The sequence below is a fragment of the Symsagittifera roscoffensis genome, chromosome 2 (genome assembly GCF_963678635.1).
Source record: "Symsagittifera roscoffensis chromosome 2, txSymRosc1.1, whole genome shotgun sequence".
In the NCBI taxonomy this organism is placed as follows: Eukaryota; Metazoa; Xenacoelomorpha; order Acoela; family Convolutidae; genus Symsagittifera; species Symsagittifera roscoffensis.
In genome coordinates this window covers 38,184,287-38,204,415 of record NC_087063.1, presented here as the reverse complement: position 1 = coordinate 38,204,415, position 20,129 = coordinate 38,184,287, and the positions used below count along the sequence as shown (strand labels likewise).

Below are 20,129 nucleotides of genomic sequence, written 5' to 3'. Positions count from 1 at the left end.
TTTTTTGGAATTTTTTTCAGAAACCAGAAATTTTTGGCTTATAGTACGTGAAAAGCGTCAAAACCCAAATTGTTGGTTAACTGGTATCATGTTAAGACAATCATACAAATTTCAATTATACAAATTTCAATTTCAAGTTTTTTCTTCGTTTTTTTTCGTAAAAAACGAAAGACGAAAATTTTTCATTTAACTTAAGCTAAGATGTGTTTTAAATTTTGTTCTGAATAGCAGAAACAATGCTCAGATTAGTTGAATCTATGCTGAAAATTCCGAATTCTCGAGAGAATCCTATAAAAAATCATAACTTTTGAAGAAGTGAATCAAAGTGTTTCATATTAGACTCATTATCTATCCAGCTTTGTCCAATTTACATCTTTTGTATGAACACTTAACTACTTTTTTTAAATTCCATCAAAAAAATATATTTTTTAAAATCTTAAATCAAATCATCGATCATAGTAATCTTCTTCGAAATTTCTTGAGCAAAACTCATCATTCAACTCTTCCTCGGTTTTTTTAAATGATGAATTCAAGTTTATACCATCTTACCATCTTACCATCTGAAACTTTGAAACATATAACCTGATTTCATGGGATTTTTCCTTATGTTAATACATGGTGGTCATCAAACTCTTCCCCACCGGATTCAGTCCCAACATATACAACTCACACCATACACGCCATTCACACACTTAGTATATGCCTGGTAGAATCGTGGGTAACAATGGAGACCCCCCTTATTTAAGATAAGGTATAGATTATCCGATGACAACCTTTAAGTTTCAGATGATAAATATTTTCAGCACAATTCTCAATTTTAGAAACTTACCATCATACCATCTGATACACTGAAACCTAAAACTTTAGTACATGGAAAACCTACTCCCTATGTTAATACCTAGGGCGATGACCGGTTACTCTGTAGCCTATGTTATTACATGGGGATTAACATTCCCCACCCAATTCAGTCCCAACATATACTACTCATACTATACACGCCATTCACATATTTATTATTAGTCTGGTAGAAATTGTGGGTACCAATGGAGACTTCCATGTTTTAAGATAGGGTATTGATTACCCAGTGTCAAACCTTTGTAATAAGATAGAGCTTAGATTTCCGTTAATTAAGATAGTTTAAAAGAGTTTCGGGTAGTAGGTGTTAGATGATAAGTATTTTCAGCGGAATTCTCAAAATTTTGGAAAAAAAATTTCAGGGGTCTCAAAACTTTGGCTGCGAAAATTTTTTTCGCTTTAGATATTATCATTTTAGATTTTGTTTTTGACGATTTGTTTTAGATTTTAGCTAAATTTTAGATATTTCGTTTCATATCAAATTGTGAAGTATCAATGCTTTTTTCGGGTACAGTGTAAAATGAAACCCAAACTGTTTTTCAATTGGTATCAAGTTAAGATATTGACGCAAAGCTTTGAGTAAATCTTTTTTTTCTTTCTTTTTTTCGGCATAAATGGAACATTATAAAATTTGACTTAATTTAAGCTAAGATGTGTGTTATAAATTGCTCTGAATACCAAAAACAAAGCTCAGATCAGTTGAATTTATGCTGAAACTTTCACATCGGGAGAACTGTGAAAAACAGCCAGTGTTTTCAATCAAGTTAAATACAAAGTTATCAATATTAGACTAAGCATCAATCCAAAATCTTCCATTTTAGACATTTAATTTGATTACTTATTCGGTTTGCCATCCATATAAAAACAAGTTATGTTAGGAACTTGAATCAAATGATCAGCAAATGTAATATTCAGCGAAATTACTCTGGCAAAACTCTTCCTCTTTTTGTTTGTCAATGGTCAAACCAAATCTACAAAACTGCAAAATCTGAGATCAATTACATCTTGATTATACATCATTTACAATCATATTTGTTAAATGGTTTTTTTACTGCTAAAATAACTGTCATGTTAAAATACTGTCATGCTGAAATACTGCTAAAATAACTGTCATAAAAATTCATAACTGTCATAAAAATTCAAAAGTTAAAATACTGTCATGCTAAAATACTGCTAAAATAACTGTCATAAAAATTCAAAAGTGCCTGAAAGGTTTGGAAAAGTATATATGAATGTGAAAGAAAATAAAAGCAAAACTTCTTCATAACTGATCAGTATCTCTGTTGCTCCTACAATATCATAATCATGAACTTTACGAAGAGATTTACGGTTTAATAGTTATGCCTGTATTTTTCCCTATGTAGGTTCTTGCTTATGCACTTAAATTGCATGAAAAATTAATTTGAACTGGGGAGTTTAGGGAAAAAACAGTTTTAATATACGCACAATTTGCCGAAAGCGGTAAAATTAGAATTACAAATGTCTAATTATTACTCTGTTTTTGTACATTAAAAAACGAAATTCTCAATGTGTTTACTTGAATCTCTTCAAGTTGAATATCATTTCAATTGAGAGTGTATACATTTAACACTGCTATAAGTGTCGTGTTGTTTGAAAAGTGCCAGCTAAACTCATAATATTTTCTCGGAAAAACGGTTTTTTTTAAACAATTTTATAGGACTTTGAAACGAAATTAAATAAATATAGATCTTGAAAGCAGATTTTTGATTTTTGCCTCCACTATTACCTTTCATAAGAAATATTTGTGCTCAATTTTGAAAAAAAAGATGCTCTAGTGGAAAACTGTATCAAGTAATCAAACATTTTTGTCTTGGAAACGTGTTTATTTCAAAAAAAATACTATAATTTTCTTTTTTTCAGGCTTTTTTAGATAATTCAGCAAATGATAGCAAAATTCTTTCTAATATAAAAGCCATGTTTCAATTAGTCGATTTTTATGTTTTTTAACCATCCAGGTCTTTTTCCTACAAATTTTTAACAATTTGATATCCATTCAACAGCATGTGTTATGTACTTTTAATGCAAATTTAACTCAACAGAACCTCCGTAAGCTTGCTACCATTTCAGTTCATACTGAGGATTAGAGTTTTTTTAGATCAATTTTTTTTGAGAGTTGAACAATAATTTGAACTCATTTGCTGCTCGAGTTGCTTTTTTCATCACTCAGAACTTTCGAACAAAAGCATAGAAGAACAATAAGAATCACGATGAAAAAATTCCATAGTTTTTACAAGAATTGTTCTGCTCAACTTAATCATAATAGTATAGATTTCTAGATTTTTTTCGGGTATAATTGCATTAAAAAATTTTTTTTAGTAACTTCTGCTATGTTTACTATGTTATTTTATATTTTTTTGTCTTCTCCTGAAAAGTGTTGAACTTCATCAAAATTGTATAGGTTTCTAGATTTTTTTGGGTATAATTGCTCAAAAAAACTATATTTTATAGTAACTTCTCCTATGTTTATTATGCCATTAAAATTTTTTTTGTTTTCTCCTGAAAGGTGTTTGCAGGCTACTGAATGGACTTTCAATGAACTTGTATAACTTGTTTTTGATCAGATAAAGGCTTCCCTGGATATGACCATTCAGTTACTCGCTGCAATATGTATGAAAAATTTAATTTGGACAATTCAAAACTCCTCAAGTTTTGCAATGCTTTGATGCATTTTGACGTGCGTAACATCTGCCACACTTAATACTTACAACTCTTCAATTTCTATTTATCTCAATGAGTTAAAAAAAGTTGAGAACAAATAAGACGTTTCGAAAGTCCCAAAAATTTCAGTAGAAGTTTTGAATAAACCCAAAAAAAGAAGAAAAATAATTAAAAGCAGTTAAGCTAATTTTTGACCAATTAATTTTTAACGTGAATGAAAATCAAAATTGAATTCATCCTGTGAAAATAAAGAAATTTTATCGAAATAAAATTCAACCAATCAGAGTGGGGCTCTATTAATCAGTAAGTTTTGAATTAGAGACTAATCAACCAATCAGAATATACTTTAATTATTCTGAAACTTTCAACACTTTTGATATCAAATAATCAGTTCCGAGTCTTTCCTATAATTTAGTTTTAAAACAATTTAAATTGAATCAATTAAAATTGCGTTTCACTTATAATGGAAACTTAAACTATTTTGATATCAACCAATCAGATTTGAAAGTTCCTTCTTTTGAAAGTTTTGATCAGTTTGAATTTTAACTAATTAAGTGAAGTATTCACTCAAATATTTTTTCAATAAAGGTTATTAGAAAGACTATGTGCTATGTGAAAGCATTTTAAAATCAAGCATATTGATTCACTAAAATTTTATGATCATCCTTTTTTATAAGATTTTCCCTCGGTTCGTTATTAAAATCTTGATCACTCAAGCTGAGGCCATTCTTGTAATTAAAAGCTTCATAAATCTGGCAAAAGTCTTTTTTATCAAGTGTTCTCTTCCGGTGTTTAACTAAAATACTTTTGGTTGAGACATTTTTCTAAGTAGAATACAATTTTAATTAACTCAAGCTAAATGTTTTGAATTAACCATCGGTATAAAGTATAGAGAAATACTGAAAGTGTGCAATCTATTCTGGAGTGATATTCGATGAGGAATGTTTATTGATTGTGGCACAAAATATTTATGTCGTTGTCTCGGGTACTACAGGTCGTGTATTGGTGTTTCTTCCGGTGTCCTCTCAAGGCTATAAAGGCAGTTTTCAAGATTGTGATGGAGAGCTTCTTCCGGATGTAGTTCATAGTGTCCGCATACGTAGAGTTCAGCTTCTCACTCATTTTTTCCGCCTGTATAGCATGATATCGCTCTGCCTCCTCACCCATGGCGCCGTTGGTCGCAAAAATCAAGGGGGTAAAAGAGGCATGCTCTACCTGCAGAACGCGGTCGTTGTATTCGACTTTTTTCCGATTCTCATGAGTCTTTAGGAGTGGCTTCAGTTTTCGGTTCCTATTACTTGGAGCGCTCGGGTGTGTGAAACGGACGTCAAGAAACATTTACTGCAGCGGCGCCCAAAAACCTCGACAAGAAATATCCAGTCTTGCATTGTCTTCCAGAATGCTCCCACTTGCAAGTTCTTCATTTCCCGTTAATTGGATCAGACCGGGCTCAACGCTCACATCCTTGCACACGTTACGTAAAAAGTCGGCTTCGACGTCGCGGACAGCGTTGTGACGCATTATGACGAAACCACCCAACTTACAAATCAAAGCATGGTCGATATAATTTGCCGCTTCACACTCACAAGTTTGAGCCATTCCTCTCAGGTGCTATCCATATCGGATACATAGCGCGTCCCGGAACTCGTCTTTGTTCATGTAAAAATTCTGCTCCCTAGATGGCAGACAAGTCAGCCATGCGGATGTTCCTTTTGGCTGTAGCAGTTCTAGCGTGCGCTTCATTTCAATCTCACTTCGGGAATACACAATTTCGAGGGCTTCTTTTGCATGTTTACGGTTCGATCCTGAACTTTCTGCTCGTCCAGTTCTATTCGTGTAGTCAATAGGATCTTGTTTAGCAATAATTGCGTTTTTCAGTTTGTTTGTCAGCTTGACAGTGTTTTCGTAGAAACGAGACGCATATTCTGTGGGATTTATCAGACCTAATCCACTAGCTGAGCATGGCAATGCTACGATGTCCCGTTCTAGATCACTGAGAGTTCTGTCGACTAAAAGAGAAATAACGTTCCTGAGTTTGGCTTCAAGTGGCTGCATGTGCAGTTCAGAATCAGGAATAGTCCTCATTATAAAATTCCACCGACTCTAGATCTTCTTGAAGAGAGCAATATAGGCAAGATGGGGCTCCGTTTTGACCGCTGCTTCCAGCGAAGACAACTCAATCGACCATTCTTCAACTTCGTCTCGTAGATAGTCGTTTTTGAAGTTCTGGCTGCCAACTGCCGCTCCCAAGTATGGACGTCCTTCGCTTGTGATGTTGAAATTGGTGTTCTCAAAGACCTGCTTACCTTGCTCTCGGAGACCCTCGCTTTTTATTACTAACCAACAATTCGACGGTTTCGGAAAATACCCAAGCTTGGGGCCGATACTGTTCAAAAGATCAAACCTCTCACGGAGTTGAACTAGCTTCCCAAGGCCTCCGGCGTTGTCAGCGAACCACTCTTGATGACACCTAATTTGGTTTAGACTGGCAAGGAGTTTTTTCAAGCTCAGCGCATAAAATGCAATCGCTAAATTATCTTGAGTGGTGCCTTCCTGTGATAAAATTTCTACTCATTCGCCTAGAATGAGTCTGGCTGGCAACCGATAAATAATGATAGGATAAATGCTGATTTTTGGGCATATATGCCTTATGTTAAGAAGGGCGGCGTGACGATTCAGTCTGTTAAAAGCATTCTCAGCATCAATCAATAGAACGGCTTCTGTGGACTGCATCTGGAGAATTTCCCTGGCTGCATGAATTGCTGCTTCAATGCCACCTTCTTGACCTGCGCAGGTTTGCTGTGATCCTGCTGCATGGCAAATGTCGGCACCAAGTTTCTGAGCTAAAATTTTCCCGAGAACTCTTCTGATTATCTCTCCTATTGACCTTATGCCGCCTTTACCATCATTTTTATTCAGTGAAATTGCTCTGCAGGCTATTAATGATTATAGTGACTTTGGGTCGAAAAACTTGGTGCATATTCTCCTTTCTAGAGCGGCTAAAGACTCACCGAGACTTTTTGAGGCTCTATTGTGCTTCTTGGAACAGAAGAGTACTATTATGCAATTTAAATTAATACAATAAAAAAAATACAAAATTTTTTCGAAATTCTTAAATATTTTCACTAAGAATTCCAACAAATTGCATTTTTTCCCCGCTACTTAACATCTACCTTGTTTTGATGTAAACAATCAAAATCGCAAAATTAGGAAAACTGCCAAAAAATACAGAAAACTGAACAAAAATTATTAGTTTTTTCAACTAAAATTAAATTTTTGTTCGTATGATTAATCAAATAAAACAAATTGTGAATGAAAACAGCAGTTGGACAATTTGTTTAAATAATTTGTGTGTGTTTCTAGTGCTTGCAATTTATTTGCATGGAACAACTAATTTTGAAACATCCACCTCTAAGATCTGAAATAGTTTCGTGGAGTTTCGATTTAAAATCTGCCAATAAACGAAGTATGAAGTTTTAGCAGAGAAAAACATCTCTATCTACGATGTCAAAGATGAATGTTGAGATTTTGTGGGCCAAGTAGCATGGAGAATATTGCTTATTACGAGAATATATAAAGCTTCTACAATATAACAATCACATTATTTACGTACAAAATATCCACAAATTCTTCAAAATGCTTTATATGTCCAAAATGCGATAGATTTTCTACAAATCAGACAATTTCAACAAACATGTATACCGATGCAAATATTGAATCGAAAGCATTTATCCCAAAACTAATTACAGTTTACAATAGACTTATTTGAAAAACAGGATGGGTACAATTTTGGGTATATAAAAGAGCAAATTTTATTCAAAAATACAGCCAATCTTGAATTCGAACTAGTATGCATGCCATTCAAAGAGCTAAAACCTACATAAACTTCAATTGGGAAGCATGAACTGGGAGTTGAGAAGCTTAAACCTACGAAAACAAAAAATTTTGATTGAGAAGCATGAAATGACTCCGGTATAAATCTTATCCAGTTTTGCTTGACAGACGCGTTTTTATGTGACAAAGATCCACAATCCCTCATCATAGAATTTGTTGTAAATTTGAAAAAATGGTTGAAAACGATAGAGCGCAGATGCGATCAATTTTTCTGGAAGTTGAAAGTAACATCAGAAACCGACTAAATACAAATTTCAGCATCCTCAATTAATGAGGCAGTTTCAAAAAAAGTGAAGCAAGACAAAACGAAGACGAAGTTATCGAGAATGAGGAAGAAACAGACCCATCCAACCACAGTCACAGGATTTAAAAAAAACCAATTGGTTGATTTGATGCAACTTACCGATAGATACACCGCCACTCCACCAATACTTTTTGTCAAATGTGGTCAATATGATAATAACCTCTCTAAATCATTGCTCATGCCCTACCTAATCACTGAAAAAGAAATTGAACCTTGAGTTATCAAGAAAAGCAACAACTTTGTTTCGTTTAAATTTGGAGACATTGAGCTGCGAATACATAGGGTGGAGACCGGATAGTCTGTACCATATCTTAAAACATGGGGACTCCATCGGTACCAACGATTTCTACCCGACATATTACTACTACATATTACACCACACACCACACTCACACCACACTCACACCACACACACACACACACCACAAAAACCATACACACAATTCACTCCATGCACACCACACACACCACACCAACTTCACACACCACACACACCAAACACATCATACACACCAAACACATCATACACACCAAACACATCATACACACTACACGCACCATACACACCACATAAACCATACACACCACATACACCAAACACGCAACACACACCATACACGCCATACCTACCACATACATTATACAAGGCAAACACACCACACATACCACACACCATACGCACCATGAACCACACACCACACACCACACACCACATGCATACCACACACACACACACACCACACACGTGACTCACATGCCACACATTTGAATCAAACACCACACACATGGTTCACACACCACGTGCAACATACGTGCAGACTATGCGCTTAGTCTTCTCATTCAATTATGTCCCCTTCCACCGTTTTTGAAAGACGAAGGAGCTTCCACTGCTCGCTTCTGTAGCAATAGGCTGATTTTTTTTTAATTTGGGAAAGTCAGTTTCGATTGGAGCCCTGCAAGAACCACTGTATCAGCTGAGAACAGCAGTTTTAATAGACAATTAGGAGGAATGCTTGTAATGCCAAACAGTTAGGACTGTGAGGTGAGGTGAGGAGGGTTTTCTTTTGAAGCCAAATGAAAAGCTTGCTGCCTCTGTTGCAGCAGGGGAGAGGGTGCGGGTGACGGACAATGGGACTCTGGTTTTGAGTCAAGTGCGGCCTAAGGATGGGGGCCAGTACGAGTGCCACTCACACAACAGGGCAGGCTCAATCATGCAGACCACCCTACTCCAAGTCAACTGTGAGTACGCATGAGGCAGGGGTCGTGATCGCATACGCCTAGTTTCTTTTTTATGCAACCTGCTATAATAAAAATAATAATAAACAATGATTTAGACATAAAGTCATGGGGCTAAAATGCCCCGCATTGGGAGTTTTAAACTGAGTTTTATAGTTTTTTTGAGTTTACACAGCTATTGCAGCAGTTTATTCTCCATGTGCATGGGACACTTTCCTCATATTTACTGATGAAATATATCCAGAAAACGTTTTTGAGGCTTGATTTGAGTCTTTCGTATTTCATCGCAAACAGGTCTTCTTCTTCCTGAGTCTGTAAAATTTTGTTTGCTAGTATAGGTGTTCTGTGCCAGAAATTGCTTTTCGATTTTTCGTAATGATAATTTTTATGCGCTAAGTTATTTTTCGTTGATCTTCTTGTTGGGGCTGTAGATTCTTTGAACTGAACAAATTGTCTCCAATGGAAGTTGTATTGTTCGTTTATTATTTTATGAAGCAAGAGAATGTCGTTTAATCTAGCAGCTTTAATCTAATCAGTCTGTCTTTATAGTTGATGTTGTTACATGACAGTATCCAACGTGTAGCTTTTCTTTGGACATCTTCAATAATTTTTAATTCACACTTATTTGCTTTCCATATGGGTGAGCCATATGATACAATTGGGGTTACATTTCCACAGTAGGAGTTCAGTTTCATTTTTAAGCTCGCTGATTTTGAAATATTTCTTTTAATTAAAAATAAGCAGCCTATTGCTTTTTGGGCTCTTATTTTTGCGTGTGCTGACCAGTTTAGGTTGTTGGTTATTTGTATACCAAGGTCTTTTTCTGAACAGGTTTTTTCAAGTATATGGTCACCGAGATACATGTTTAGGTCAAGTTGGGGGTCTTTGAATATTATATTGTGACATTTTTTCAAATTAAGATTCATGGAAATATCTTTGCACCATAAGTTGATCGTGATTAGGTCATGTTGGAGCACGGAAGGGTTCGTTGCAACAATTTTATAATTGTCTGCATAACCATAGCACGAGTTGGTGAGTGATGACGGTAAATCGTTGATGAATGTAATGAAGAATACTGGCCCTAACAGTGAGCCTTGAGGTACGCCGCTACTAACTTCAAGATGGCTGGATACTGCCGCACCTATTCGTACTTGCTGTTTTCTGTTGGTTAAGTAGTTTGCTAATAGTTTAAGTCCGTTTCCTGATATGCCAAATTTATTGAGTTTATATATGCACAAGTCGTGAGGAACTTTGTCGAAAGCCTTTTCGAAGTCTAAGTATATTGCCTGTAGAGACTTGATATTAGGGTTATCAAAGTCGTCATAGATTTTGTCGAGGAATTGGAGCATTTGCAGAGTTGTCGATCGTTTAGGACAGAAGCCAAATTGGCTGTCATGGATTTGCGAGAAGATCTTTGGTGAGATTTTAAGGAAGATCAGTTTCTCTAAGACTTTGGATACTGCAGTTAGCAGGCTGATGGGCCTGTAGTTTGTGACCGATTGCTTGTTTCCATTTTTAAAAGTTGGGATGGTTTGGCTAAGTTTCCAGATCGTTGGAAATGTTGCTTTGTTGGTGATGGTGTTATAAATCAGTTTTAGAGATGAAGTTATGCTAGCTGCTAAATTGGTTAGGACTGTGTTACCGAGTCTATCTGGTCCTCTTGCTTTTTGGAGGTTTAATGTTTTAAGGATGTCGTATATCTCATTTTCAGAGAAATTGAAGCATTTGATTGAGCCAGGTAATTCAGCTATTGGTAAAATGTTTTCATTCTGTTTAATGTTAAAAACGCTTACGAAGTAATTGTTTAGAAGATTAGCTTTACCGTGCTCTGTTGATTCGGTTTTTTCATTCCAGTACATTGTTTTTGGAGTACTTGAGTTTTTTCGTATGCTTTTAAAGTATTTTTGGAGCTTTGAGAAATTTCTGCCCTTGAAAGTTGATTCTTCGAAATTTTTCTGATCTAATTCGGATAAATGATCTACAAGGTTTTTAAGTCTTTCATGATTGCGGTTATTAGTATGAGTATTTTTAAAGGCTACTTTTTTTGATGCTGTGTTGAGTCTTTTGATAATATTGGAGGTTTCAGGTGTGATCCAAGGTGCTAGGTTCATACGGTGTTTGGTCTGTTTTTTCATGTGTTTTTCTAGTGCTATATATTGCCAGAGGTACCATGAGTTGATTAAGTGGTCAATGTTAGAGTAGCAGTACGGTTGAAATGGGTGCTCCAAAATGTATTTGTTTAAAGTAATCCAATCGACGTTGTTTAATGAGAAGACACCAAAGTCCAGAAAGTCGGATCCGTGTTGTATGGGAGTGTCTTTTTCGTCATTGTGTGTAAGAGATGATATCGTGATTAGAAAAGGGTTGTGGTCTGATAATTCTCTTTCTTGGTGTGAGAAGTGTTTTTTCATATGGTTGTCTATCGTGGTGTTTAAAATAATGTCGGGGTTGTTGCAAAGGACAATATCTAATTGGTCATGAGGGGGTTCGATAAACTGTTGAAAGTTCATATCAGTAAAAGTCTGCAGTACTAATTGTTCGTGTTTTTGGGTTGATTGCAAGGTTTGCCAATGCGTATTAGCGAAGTTGATGTCACCAACCAATAAAATATTTGGGCATTGAAATTCATTTGAGTAGTCAGTTAGCATATTCAATAGTTTGTTGAAGTCATCTGTGGATAGCTTATATTTGCTTTCGTTCGGGGCACTGTAGATACAGGATGAGAGGTGTCGGAGTGTTAAGGAGGAGTCCAACGCAGTCCGTAGTGTGTATTTCAAGTTTTGTGAAAGCTAGGGATTGCTTAACAGCAATAAGCACGCCCCCGTGTTTCGATTTTGTTGAGTTGGTAGGTCTATCACATCTAGTTATTATGTGTGCAGGCAGAAAAAGCGCGTTGTCAGGGATATTTTCAGTTAACCAAGTTTCGCTTAAGCAAATGATGTCATAATCGTTCGATAGTATTATATTGCTAAGTTTCATACGTCTATTTATATCCAGTATACTTCGTGTATTGAATGACATAACATTCAGCGATTCTAGTCAGTTGTCATTTCTAGTCTGAATTGTGCTGTTTTCCTCCGGTTTAATTGTAACTTTTTTCCAGGTGTCGTCTACTTTTTCATGCAGTTCTAGGTTTCTGATTTGAAGATTTTTGGGGTTTTTACCACTGCTGATGAGATTTCTACGTTCTCTCAGGATGGCGTTTTCCAGTTTCATTTCTTCGACTGAGAGTTCCTTACTTATGAAGACATTTTTGTCATAAATTTTTAGGGCCGGTGTTGATGATAGTATCAAGTCTATTTCTCTTGGACAGGTTACTCGTACCAGTATAGTTCTGTGGTTTGCTCGTTCTTCGCTGAACTTTCCCACACGCTTGAGATCAATGATATTGCATTCGAGGTTTAAGAATTTCATGATTTTATTTACCTCATCATAGTCATGGTCAAGTCTTTTTCTTCCATCTCTTTCCTTGATCTCGGGGACCCCTCTTATTCTCAATCCTTTGCTCAGGGGTTTGATTATGTTTTGCGCCGCTACTTGTGACCAGGTTTTACCCTGTTCTGCTATTGGCAGGCTTTGGATGGGATCTTTAATATTTTCCATTTTTGTCGAGACTTCGGCTACTACTTTACTTAGCTTTGAAATTTCTTCTTCAATTTTTTTGATGTTTTCACTTTTGTCATGTGATGCTGTGCTTCTGAATACTTGATCTCTTTTTCCGTTGGACAAACAGGTATTGCATATCAGTAGTGCGTTGTTACCAAGTTCCAGTATTCCATTGAGTGCAACGGTCGAGAGGCCAGTGCAGACAACTTCAAGGTGCATAGAGCAATTACAGGTGATGCAATTGTATATTGGGTCATTTTCGTTTATGGGTTTCTTGCATGTTTTGCAAGGTTTTTTGTCCTTTGACATTCTCAGTTTTATTTATGTTTACGTCCTCTTATCTCTGTGGAAACTGTGTTTGGGGGATGAAGGTTTAGGTAGTGTACTCCAGTCCTCAGGGTGGTACCTAAAGGGCGCCGATTGAGGACTGAAGTATCAGTAGCGGGAGAAAACGGTTTTATTTATAGATGTGAATTCACAAAGACATCAAATCTGGCGATACCTAAAGGGTATCAATAGAAAATTCAGTCTCTGTGAAAATGATGACACCGACAAGTGTTGTTGCCGCAGTGGTATATATTCGAGTAGCCCTCGCTATCAGTTTTTACACAGAACTTCTTGTAGATGATCTTCTTTTTCAAAATCGTTTGGAGACTCGCAAGCGATGCTGTTGTTAAATGCACTTCGTCGGAAGATAGAACAGTTTTGGTGGTTATTCCTTTCGATATACCGCGATATCGCCAGAGTTCTTTCTTTTTGCGAAGAATATCGTTTACAAGTTCCGTTCGGGCTGGTCTTCCGAGTCTGGGTGGTAGAGCGATAATGAAAACTTTATTGCAACGTTCTGTCAACCGTAGGCCAAGTTGGGATAATTCTTCAGCAACGTCTTCGGGTGTTCTCGTTGAGTCTTTTTTGTCTTACGTAAACAGATCGTTCGCACCAATGAATAGAGCTATAATATCGTATTCGTTCTTGCAGCTATAATATCTTATAAGCAACCGAGCTTCGAAAACCGAGCTCGAAAATACGGCAACTCGAAAGCAACGGGCCCAAAAACTGCTTGTTTTTTGGCGTATTTAACATTTGGTGTAATCAACATAATTGAAGAATACAATCAAATGTCTCAGATACTTTGAGCCTCAGATTGACCATTTTCTATAGCGAGGCTTGCCAATTTTTTTAAAATTTTTTTTATAAATAAGTAGGTGTATACATCTGTATGTAAGCACATAAGACATCAGAATTCATTTCAAAAATCTGTATTAAACTTCTAGATGGTATTTGAAGTATAAAAAAAATCAATTTAACGCTTTGAAACAGGTCTGGCAATCTTGAAAACGTTTCACAGCTCTAAGAGTTTTGAGAAAACTTTCAAAAAGGTCGCGTCTCACCTCATTCCAAAAAAACTGCAAGGAAAACAAGTTTTTCATAAATTTGAAGATTATGGGATGCGCCCATGTCAGATTATTGCTGAAAAAGGCATTGGAAAAAGTGCTTAATTTAGCGTAGAAGGTTTTATGCTGTTTCTTGAACGTATCAAATGTTTGGAGAAGTCTCTGGGATATTTGAAAGAGCTTTAGAGATTGTTGCGGAGGAAACTCAGGATACAACACCCAAAAATATGAGTAGAGCCATACTTTTTGCGCGAACCAGCTTTGATCATTTTTATTCAATACTTTTAGCCGATAGGATATTTTGTATCTTTTGAACGCGTTATTGTTCCGACCTCCATCGAAAGTGACAGAATATTTGTGCTCGGGGTCGTTTTTTTTTCGACAATTTTCTTAAATGAGCCAAAAGGTATGGTTCTCTTGAGCACTTTTTGTAAGGTTGATCAGTTTTTGTAAACTTAAGGGGGTTTAAAGGTTGCTAATTTGGCCAAGTTGGGACATTTAATTGAGGGTCATTTGTCCCAATTTCCCAAATCGGCCGAAATGGCAACCTTTAAACCCCCATAACTTGACAAAAAAATCGCCAAAATTTGGTCGACTGTTTTCTTATGTTGACCAAATTTTTGAGCGCTGCCAAGTAACTAAAAAGAACGTATTTCAAGAGGGTCGGATATAAGATTTTCTCAAAGGAGGGTGAATTTCAGAAATTTCATTCAACATTTTTTAGGCCGAACAAATTGATTTTCTGAGATCTCCCTAATGACCAAAAAGACCTTGCTTTGTCCAAATTTTTTGCGCCGCAGGCAAGTTTTTGAAAAAAAACAGGTCAAAAAAGGGGTATGCAGGCTGTTTTTTGGAAACTTTTCGGTATGTTTTAAACTGAGTATGTTTTGGCGCCGAAGGCGCATTTAGAAAAGTTTAGGATCAGTCAACCAAAAATGCCGGATATTGCAAAATGCTACCTACAAAGGGGGGGCGTTTTGGGTCACTAGGGTCTCGAGTCCTGTAGGGGGGGGGGGGGGGGGGTGGGGTGGGGGGAATCAGGTCGTTGTCGTTCATCAGTTTTTTAGGCGAAAGGCAGTCGGAAAATTGTGGGCTTCGCCCTGATACGAGCAGTCTTGCTTACTTTGTTTAATGGCGTATCAGATTTGTTTCTATATCGCCGTGTCATTAATGGTTGGTTAGGTAAATGGATACTAAGTTAACCCAATTAGAAGCACCTGATTACACTTCTCCGGCAGAACATGGCTCTCGCTGGGCTTCCGCGGCTGATTTCCTGCCTATTTAGCCACTAATAACTCGTTCAATTCCGATGCATTATCGATAAAAGATATGTCGAGGGGTTGAAAATCTATTGTCCGCATAATTTTCACTCTCGGTTTAACAATCATACTGTTAACCTCATATATGATGAAAACGATATAATGCAACGTTTCAACTCAATTCAGAGATGAGAAATTAACTAAAAATATTTAAATCAAAAAATTTCTGAAAAGATTTGTACAATAAAGCAAAACTAATATTTGAAGCAAAAAAGAGCGTTCGCAGATTAATAATATTACTACAGGCGTTGCTTTTGACAAAAAAGACGTGTCTGATAAAAAAGTTGATCTTAGCTAATTTTTAAAGGTTTTAGTATTGAGGGCTGCATATTTTTTGTGCCCTCTTTTAGAGACCGAGAAAAAAATTCAAATAGAAAATGAAAAAAAAAAAAATTCAAGACTTTCAAAAAAACTAAGTGATCAGTTTGCACTCGTTTAGCCTGCTGGTCTCAATGAGTTGAACCAAAAACAATCAAACGTCTTATCAAGCGAGAGCAAAATGAATTTGATGTTGTTAGGGTGATGAATGGGAAGTTTAAGGCCACTTCATTGTTTTGAAAGCAGCCTCTGCATGCGAATCAACGATTATAAGGGAAAAGTATGAATCTCCGAGCAGACGAAGGACTAGGATTTTTGCAATGAAGCTATATAAAAAGCACGTACTCAAAGAAATAAAAGAAGAATACAATACTGCTCGTATCAAGGCAAAACCCTGAAAATTCCGATTTTCTGTTAAGGTCAATGGAGTAGTGTTTGTTTCAAAAAATGATGAAAGCTTTTACTCTTATTGAATTATGCAAACCCTACCCCACACGCCATGTGAACTACAAAATTATAGATTTCGCATGGTGGTCAGCAATGAATAGAATGTTCTAAGAGGAGAAAGGATCCAAGAGCATAAAAAAGAAACTTTGATTCATACGGGCTAAACGATGAAACATTTAGCATAGTCAATATAGTGCTGATTTAAAATACTCGGACAAACTGAACAAAACTTGAATTTTCAATCACGTTTTTTTCTCAAGTTAGTTTAAAATTAGACAAAAATTGAAAAGAACGAAAGTTGCTTAGAATTTCATCACAATTAATTTGGTGCCATTTTTCTCGGAAACTCTCAAGCCAATTTTTACCTCAAAACTGGGTCATTTTTTTTTCAATTATTCAAGAATAACGCTGAAACTACTTTGTTATTTGATGAGGAATATATATCAAAAAAGCTTTCTACACAGCTTAACAAAGTTCCAGAAAAGTTAAATCTCCAAAAAGTTGAATAAATTGTTTAAAATTTGTTTTTAAGCAAAAATTTTAGGTTTTATGAAATAAGAATCACGTTTCTTGACTATCAGGAAAACATATTTTCTCTTATGCAGGTTTTTGGAGGTTTATCCTTATTGAACTTTTTTGGGCTGTGTAAGAGGCTTCATGTGATATACATTCCTCATCAATTAACAAAATAGTTTCAGTGTAATTCCTTAATAAATGAAAAAAGCAAAAATGACCCAATTTTGAGTTAAAAATTAGCTTGAGAGTTTCCGAGAAAAATGGCACCAAGTTGATTGTCATGTTAATCTAAGCAAATTTCGTTCTTTTCAATTTTTGTCTAATTTTGACCTAATTTGAGAAAAAAAACGTGATTGAAGTATTTTAAATCAGCACTATATTGACTATGCTAAATGCTTCATCGTATAGCCCGTATGAATCAAGGTTTCTTTTTTTTGCTAGGTTGAGAATTTCGGAGATAAAATTCTAAGCAACTTTTGTACTCTTCCTTTTTTGTCATGTCTTAACCCAATGTGAGAAAAACGTTTTTAAAAATTCCAGTTTTGTTTATTTTGTCCGGATAATTTAGATCAGCACTGTACTACCAAAGAAAAGATTTTACGTATTTTGAATGGTTTTATCAGCTTTGGTTTCATTAAGTTTTGGGAACCTTTGAATAAAAGTACTCAATTTATGCCTGGAGAGTTTTCTTTGGTAATATTGAACAATTTTATCCTTGTGTTACGCTTATCGTATGAAAGTTGAAAGTTTTATGTTTTTGCGCTTTTGGTTCTTTTCTGCTCCTTGAAAATTCTGGTTATTGCCCGAAATCCATTTCGATTGCAGCAAAGTTTTGAATACACCAAATAGCTGGCCTCAATTCAGTTAGAAACGATTTCTTAGACAGTTTAACTTTACCTTTATGCAATGAAAGCACGAATTAAATTGCGTGTTAAATAATCCCAAATTGTCCAATTTCGCCGTAAAAGTTATTTCAATCAATTAGCTTCGTTTTTTTTTGTTTTTTGGTGCAATAACTTCACCCATTGTGATGAATGTTTTTGTGCAAAATTTCGTATACTAATTTTCTAAATTTTGTCAGATCAAAAAAAGTTGGGAAGTTCTACAATCTTATAGCATTGAAAAAATGTAGAAAAAAATCGACTCTTTTCTTTTATGTTTAGCTTCAAAATTATCGTTCACCGGGTTCTTGAAGCATCGATACCTAACGAGGGACAAGTAAAGATAACTGAAATTTATCAGTAATGTAATTCAAGTGTTTATACTTGCTTTTTTTGGCAATACTTTTTCCGACTTTTGAAGAAAATGACGGTTTATTTCTTCCCGAGGTAGTTTATTTTTCTCGGTTTAGTTTTCTCCAGTTATTTTTTGACATTTTAATTAGCATTTTTTGACAAAATTTGACAAAATTGTTCGAAAAAGATTGTTAATCTGGGCTCAATTTCAATAGGAATTTTCGTCTGCGATCATTTTGTGAAATAGTTTTTGTTTGCAGAATGCTGTGTGGCCAATTTGCAAAAAACTAATTTGCAATAGTTTAAGACGTAAGCGGAGACTCACAAATTTTAAATTTTTCTTTTGATTTTCCGGGTTGTTTTTGTAGACCAAAAATGCTAATCATACAATTCCATAAACTAAGTCTATGAAAAAACACTCGTCATAGAAATTTACATATATGGAAGTTGTATGGCTATCATTTTTGTATGACTAGTTTTTCGTGAAGTAATTTTGAATTTAGCACCAAGTTTTTTTTGTGTTTTTTTGTTCAACCACGAATCAAAATTTATACTCAAACAAACCTTTTTCATCAAAAAAATTTTGCTTGCAAAGTTTATTTTTTTTGAGTGACATACGCTAATGTTGGGTTTTTTTAATTTTCGCAATGTTGGGTTTAACAACTTTTTTGAAAAACACTGAAATTTCCTCTTCGTTTTTATGGCATGTTTACGTATGCCTTGATTAATTTCTCATAATTTGAATATTCATATTTTAAAAACAATTGTCTATGAAAATTTTTGCCAAAAACAAAAAAGTTGATACTTTCTTTATATTATTTGTGTAAGGCAGAATTTAGACAAGTCAGGCCGTTTCCAATGCATTTTTATTTCGAGAAGGTCAAACTTTTGGTTCCTTTACGTTTGTGTAACCAAGAATTTGTCACTTGTGTTCGGTTACGAACACAACCAAAAAGTTTTGAGAAATTCACAACCAAAAAGTTTTGAGGCTTATGAAAAAATGATAGGCATACAATTTCCATATCTGAAAAATCACTAATCATAGACCCTTCATGCACTTTTTTGTAGTCATGAAATTGTAAACAAAAAGTATGATCAGCATTATATCTATATATGAAAACTATATGATTAGCATTTTTGGTCAACCCGGGTTTTCATCATATTTAAAGCGAACGCTACGCCAAAGGTTCTGTACCACTGCAACTCCTGATTGTTTCGCCTCGTTACGAGGCAAAACCGTGCATTTGATAGGCACACAGTTTGGAACGATCAAAGAAAACGAAAAACAAAAGGAAGACAAAGAGAGCATCCTTATTGCAGAGTCCGCTACAATCCGGCATCCAATTTGATTGCAGCAAAGCTTTGATTACACCAAATAGCTTGCCTTAGTTCAATGAGAAACGATTTCATAGACGGTTTAAATCTCCCTTTATGAATAACTTTAGTTATCCAAAATTGTCCAATTTCGCCATAAAAGTTATGTAGTAAAACCTGATTTCAATCAATTAGCATCGTTTTTATTAGATTTCTTGTTGCAATAACTTTCACCTTATTTTTCCGTGCAAATGTTTGTAGCTAATTTTCCCAATTTTGTCAGATCAAAAAAATTGGAAGTTCTAGAATTTTATAGCATTGAAACATGTAAAAAAATCGTTCGGTTTTTTCTGCTAATTTCAGCTTCAAAATTATCGTTGACCGGGTTCTTGAAGCATCGATACCTAACGAGGGAAAAGTAAAGATAACTGAGCTCTATCAGAAATTCAATGGTTTATAATTGATTTTTTGACCATACTTTTTTCCGACTTTTGAAGAAAGTGACAGATTATTACTGCCCGAGGTAGTTTTTTTTCTCCAGTTAATTTTTGACGTTTTAACTGGAACTTTTTGTCAAGTTTTAATAAAATCATTGTAAAATAAATTGTAATCAAAGTAAAAAATTGTAAGTCTGGGCTCAATTTTGATAGGAATTTTTGCCTGGGATCGTTTTCAGAAAAACTGTTTGTTTGCAGAGTGCTGTGTGGCCAATTTGCAACATTTAACTTGCAGTAGTTTTGTGCTAATAAGATGTCAGCGAAGACTGAAAAATTTTACTTTCCGATATGACTTCATAATTTAAAAAAGCTAATCATTGAATTCCATAAACTAAGTTTATGAAAAATACTAGTCACATAAGCACGGGTACTTTGATAGTGATTTGGTTTCCGCATACCTTGCCTCTGAAATCCGCATAGCTTGCGTTGGATTCCGCAACATTTCGAAAAGCCCTCGAAGTAGGAAACTTGATGGAATCGAAATGAAAATGTTTAAACACTAGACTAGTAGTAAA

General features: G+C 35.3%; 1 protein-coding gene across 6 annotated transcripts in view; it reads left to right on the top strand.

Annotated features, from left to right (window-relative positions):
• The window catches only part of LOC134839070 (neural cell adhesion molecule 1-like), a 511,831-nt gene that overhangs the window by 83,501 nt on the left and 408,201 nt on the right, over positions 1-20,129 (top strand). For 5 of the 6 annotated variants that reach the window (XM_063854482.1, XM_063854480.1, XM_063854481.1 and 2 more), the window contains one exon: positions 8,834-8,971. The exons of the other annotated variant lie outside the window; for it this stretch is intronic. In XM_063854482.1, the coding sequence (XP_063710552.1) occupies positions 8,834-8,971 (138 nt within the window). The remainder of the gene's footprint in view (positions 1-8,833; positions 8,972-20,129) is intronic. 6 annotated transcript variants of the gene reach the window in all.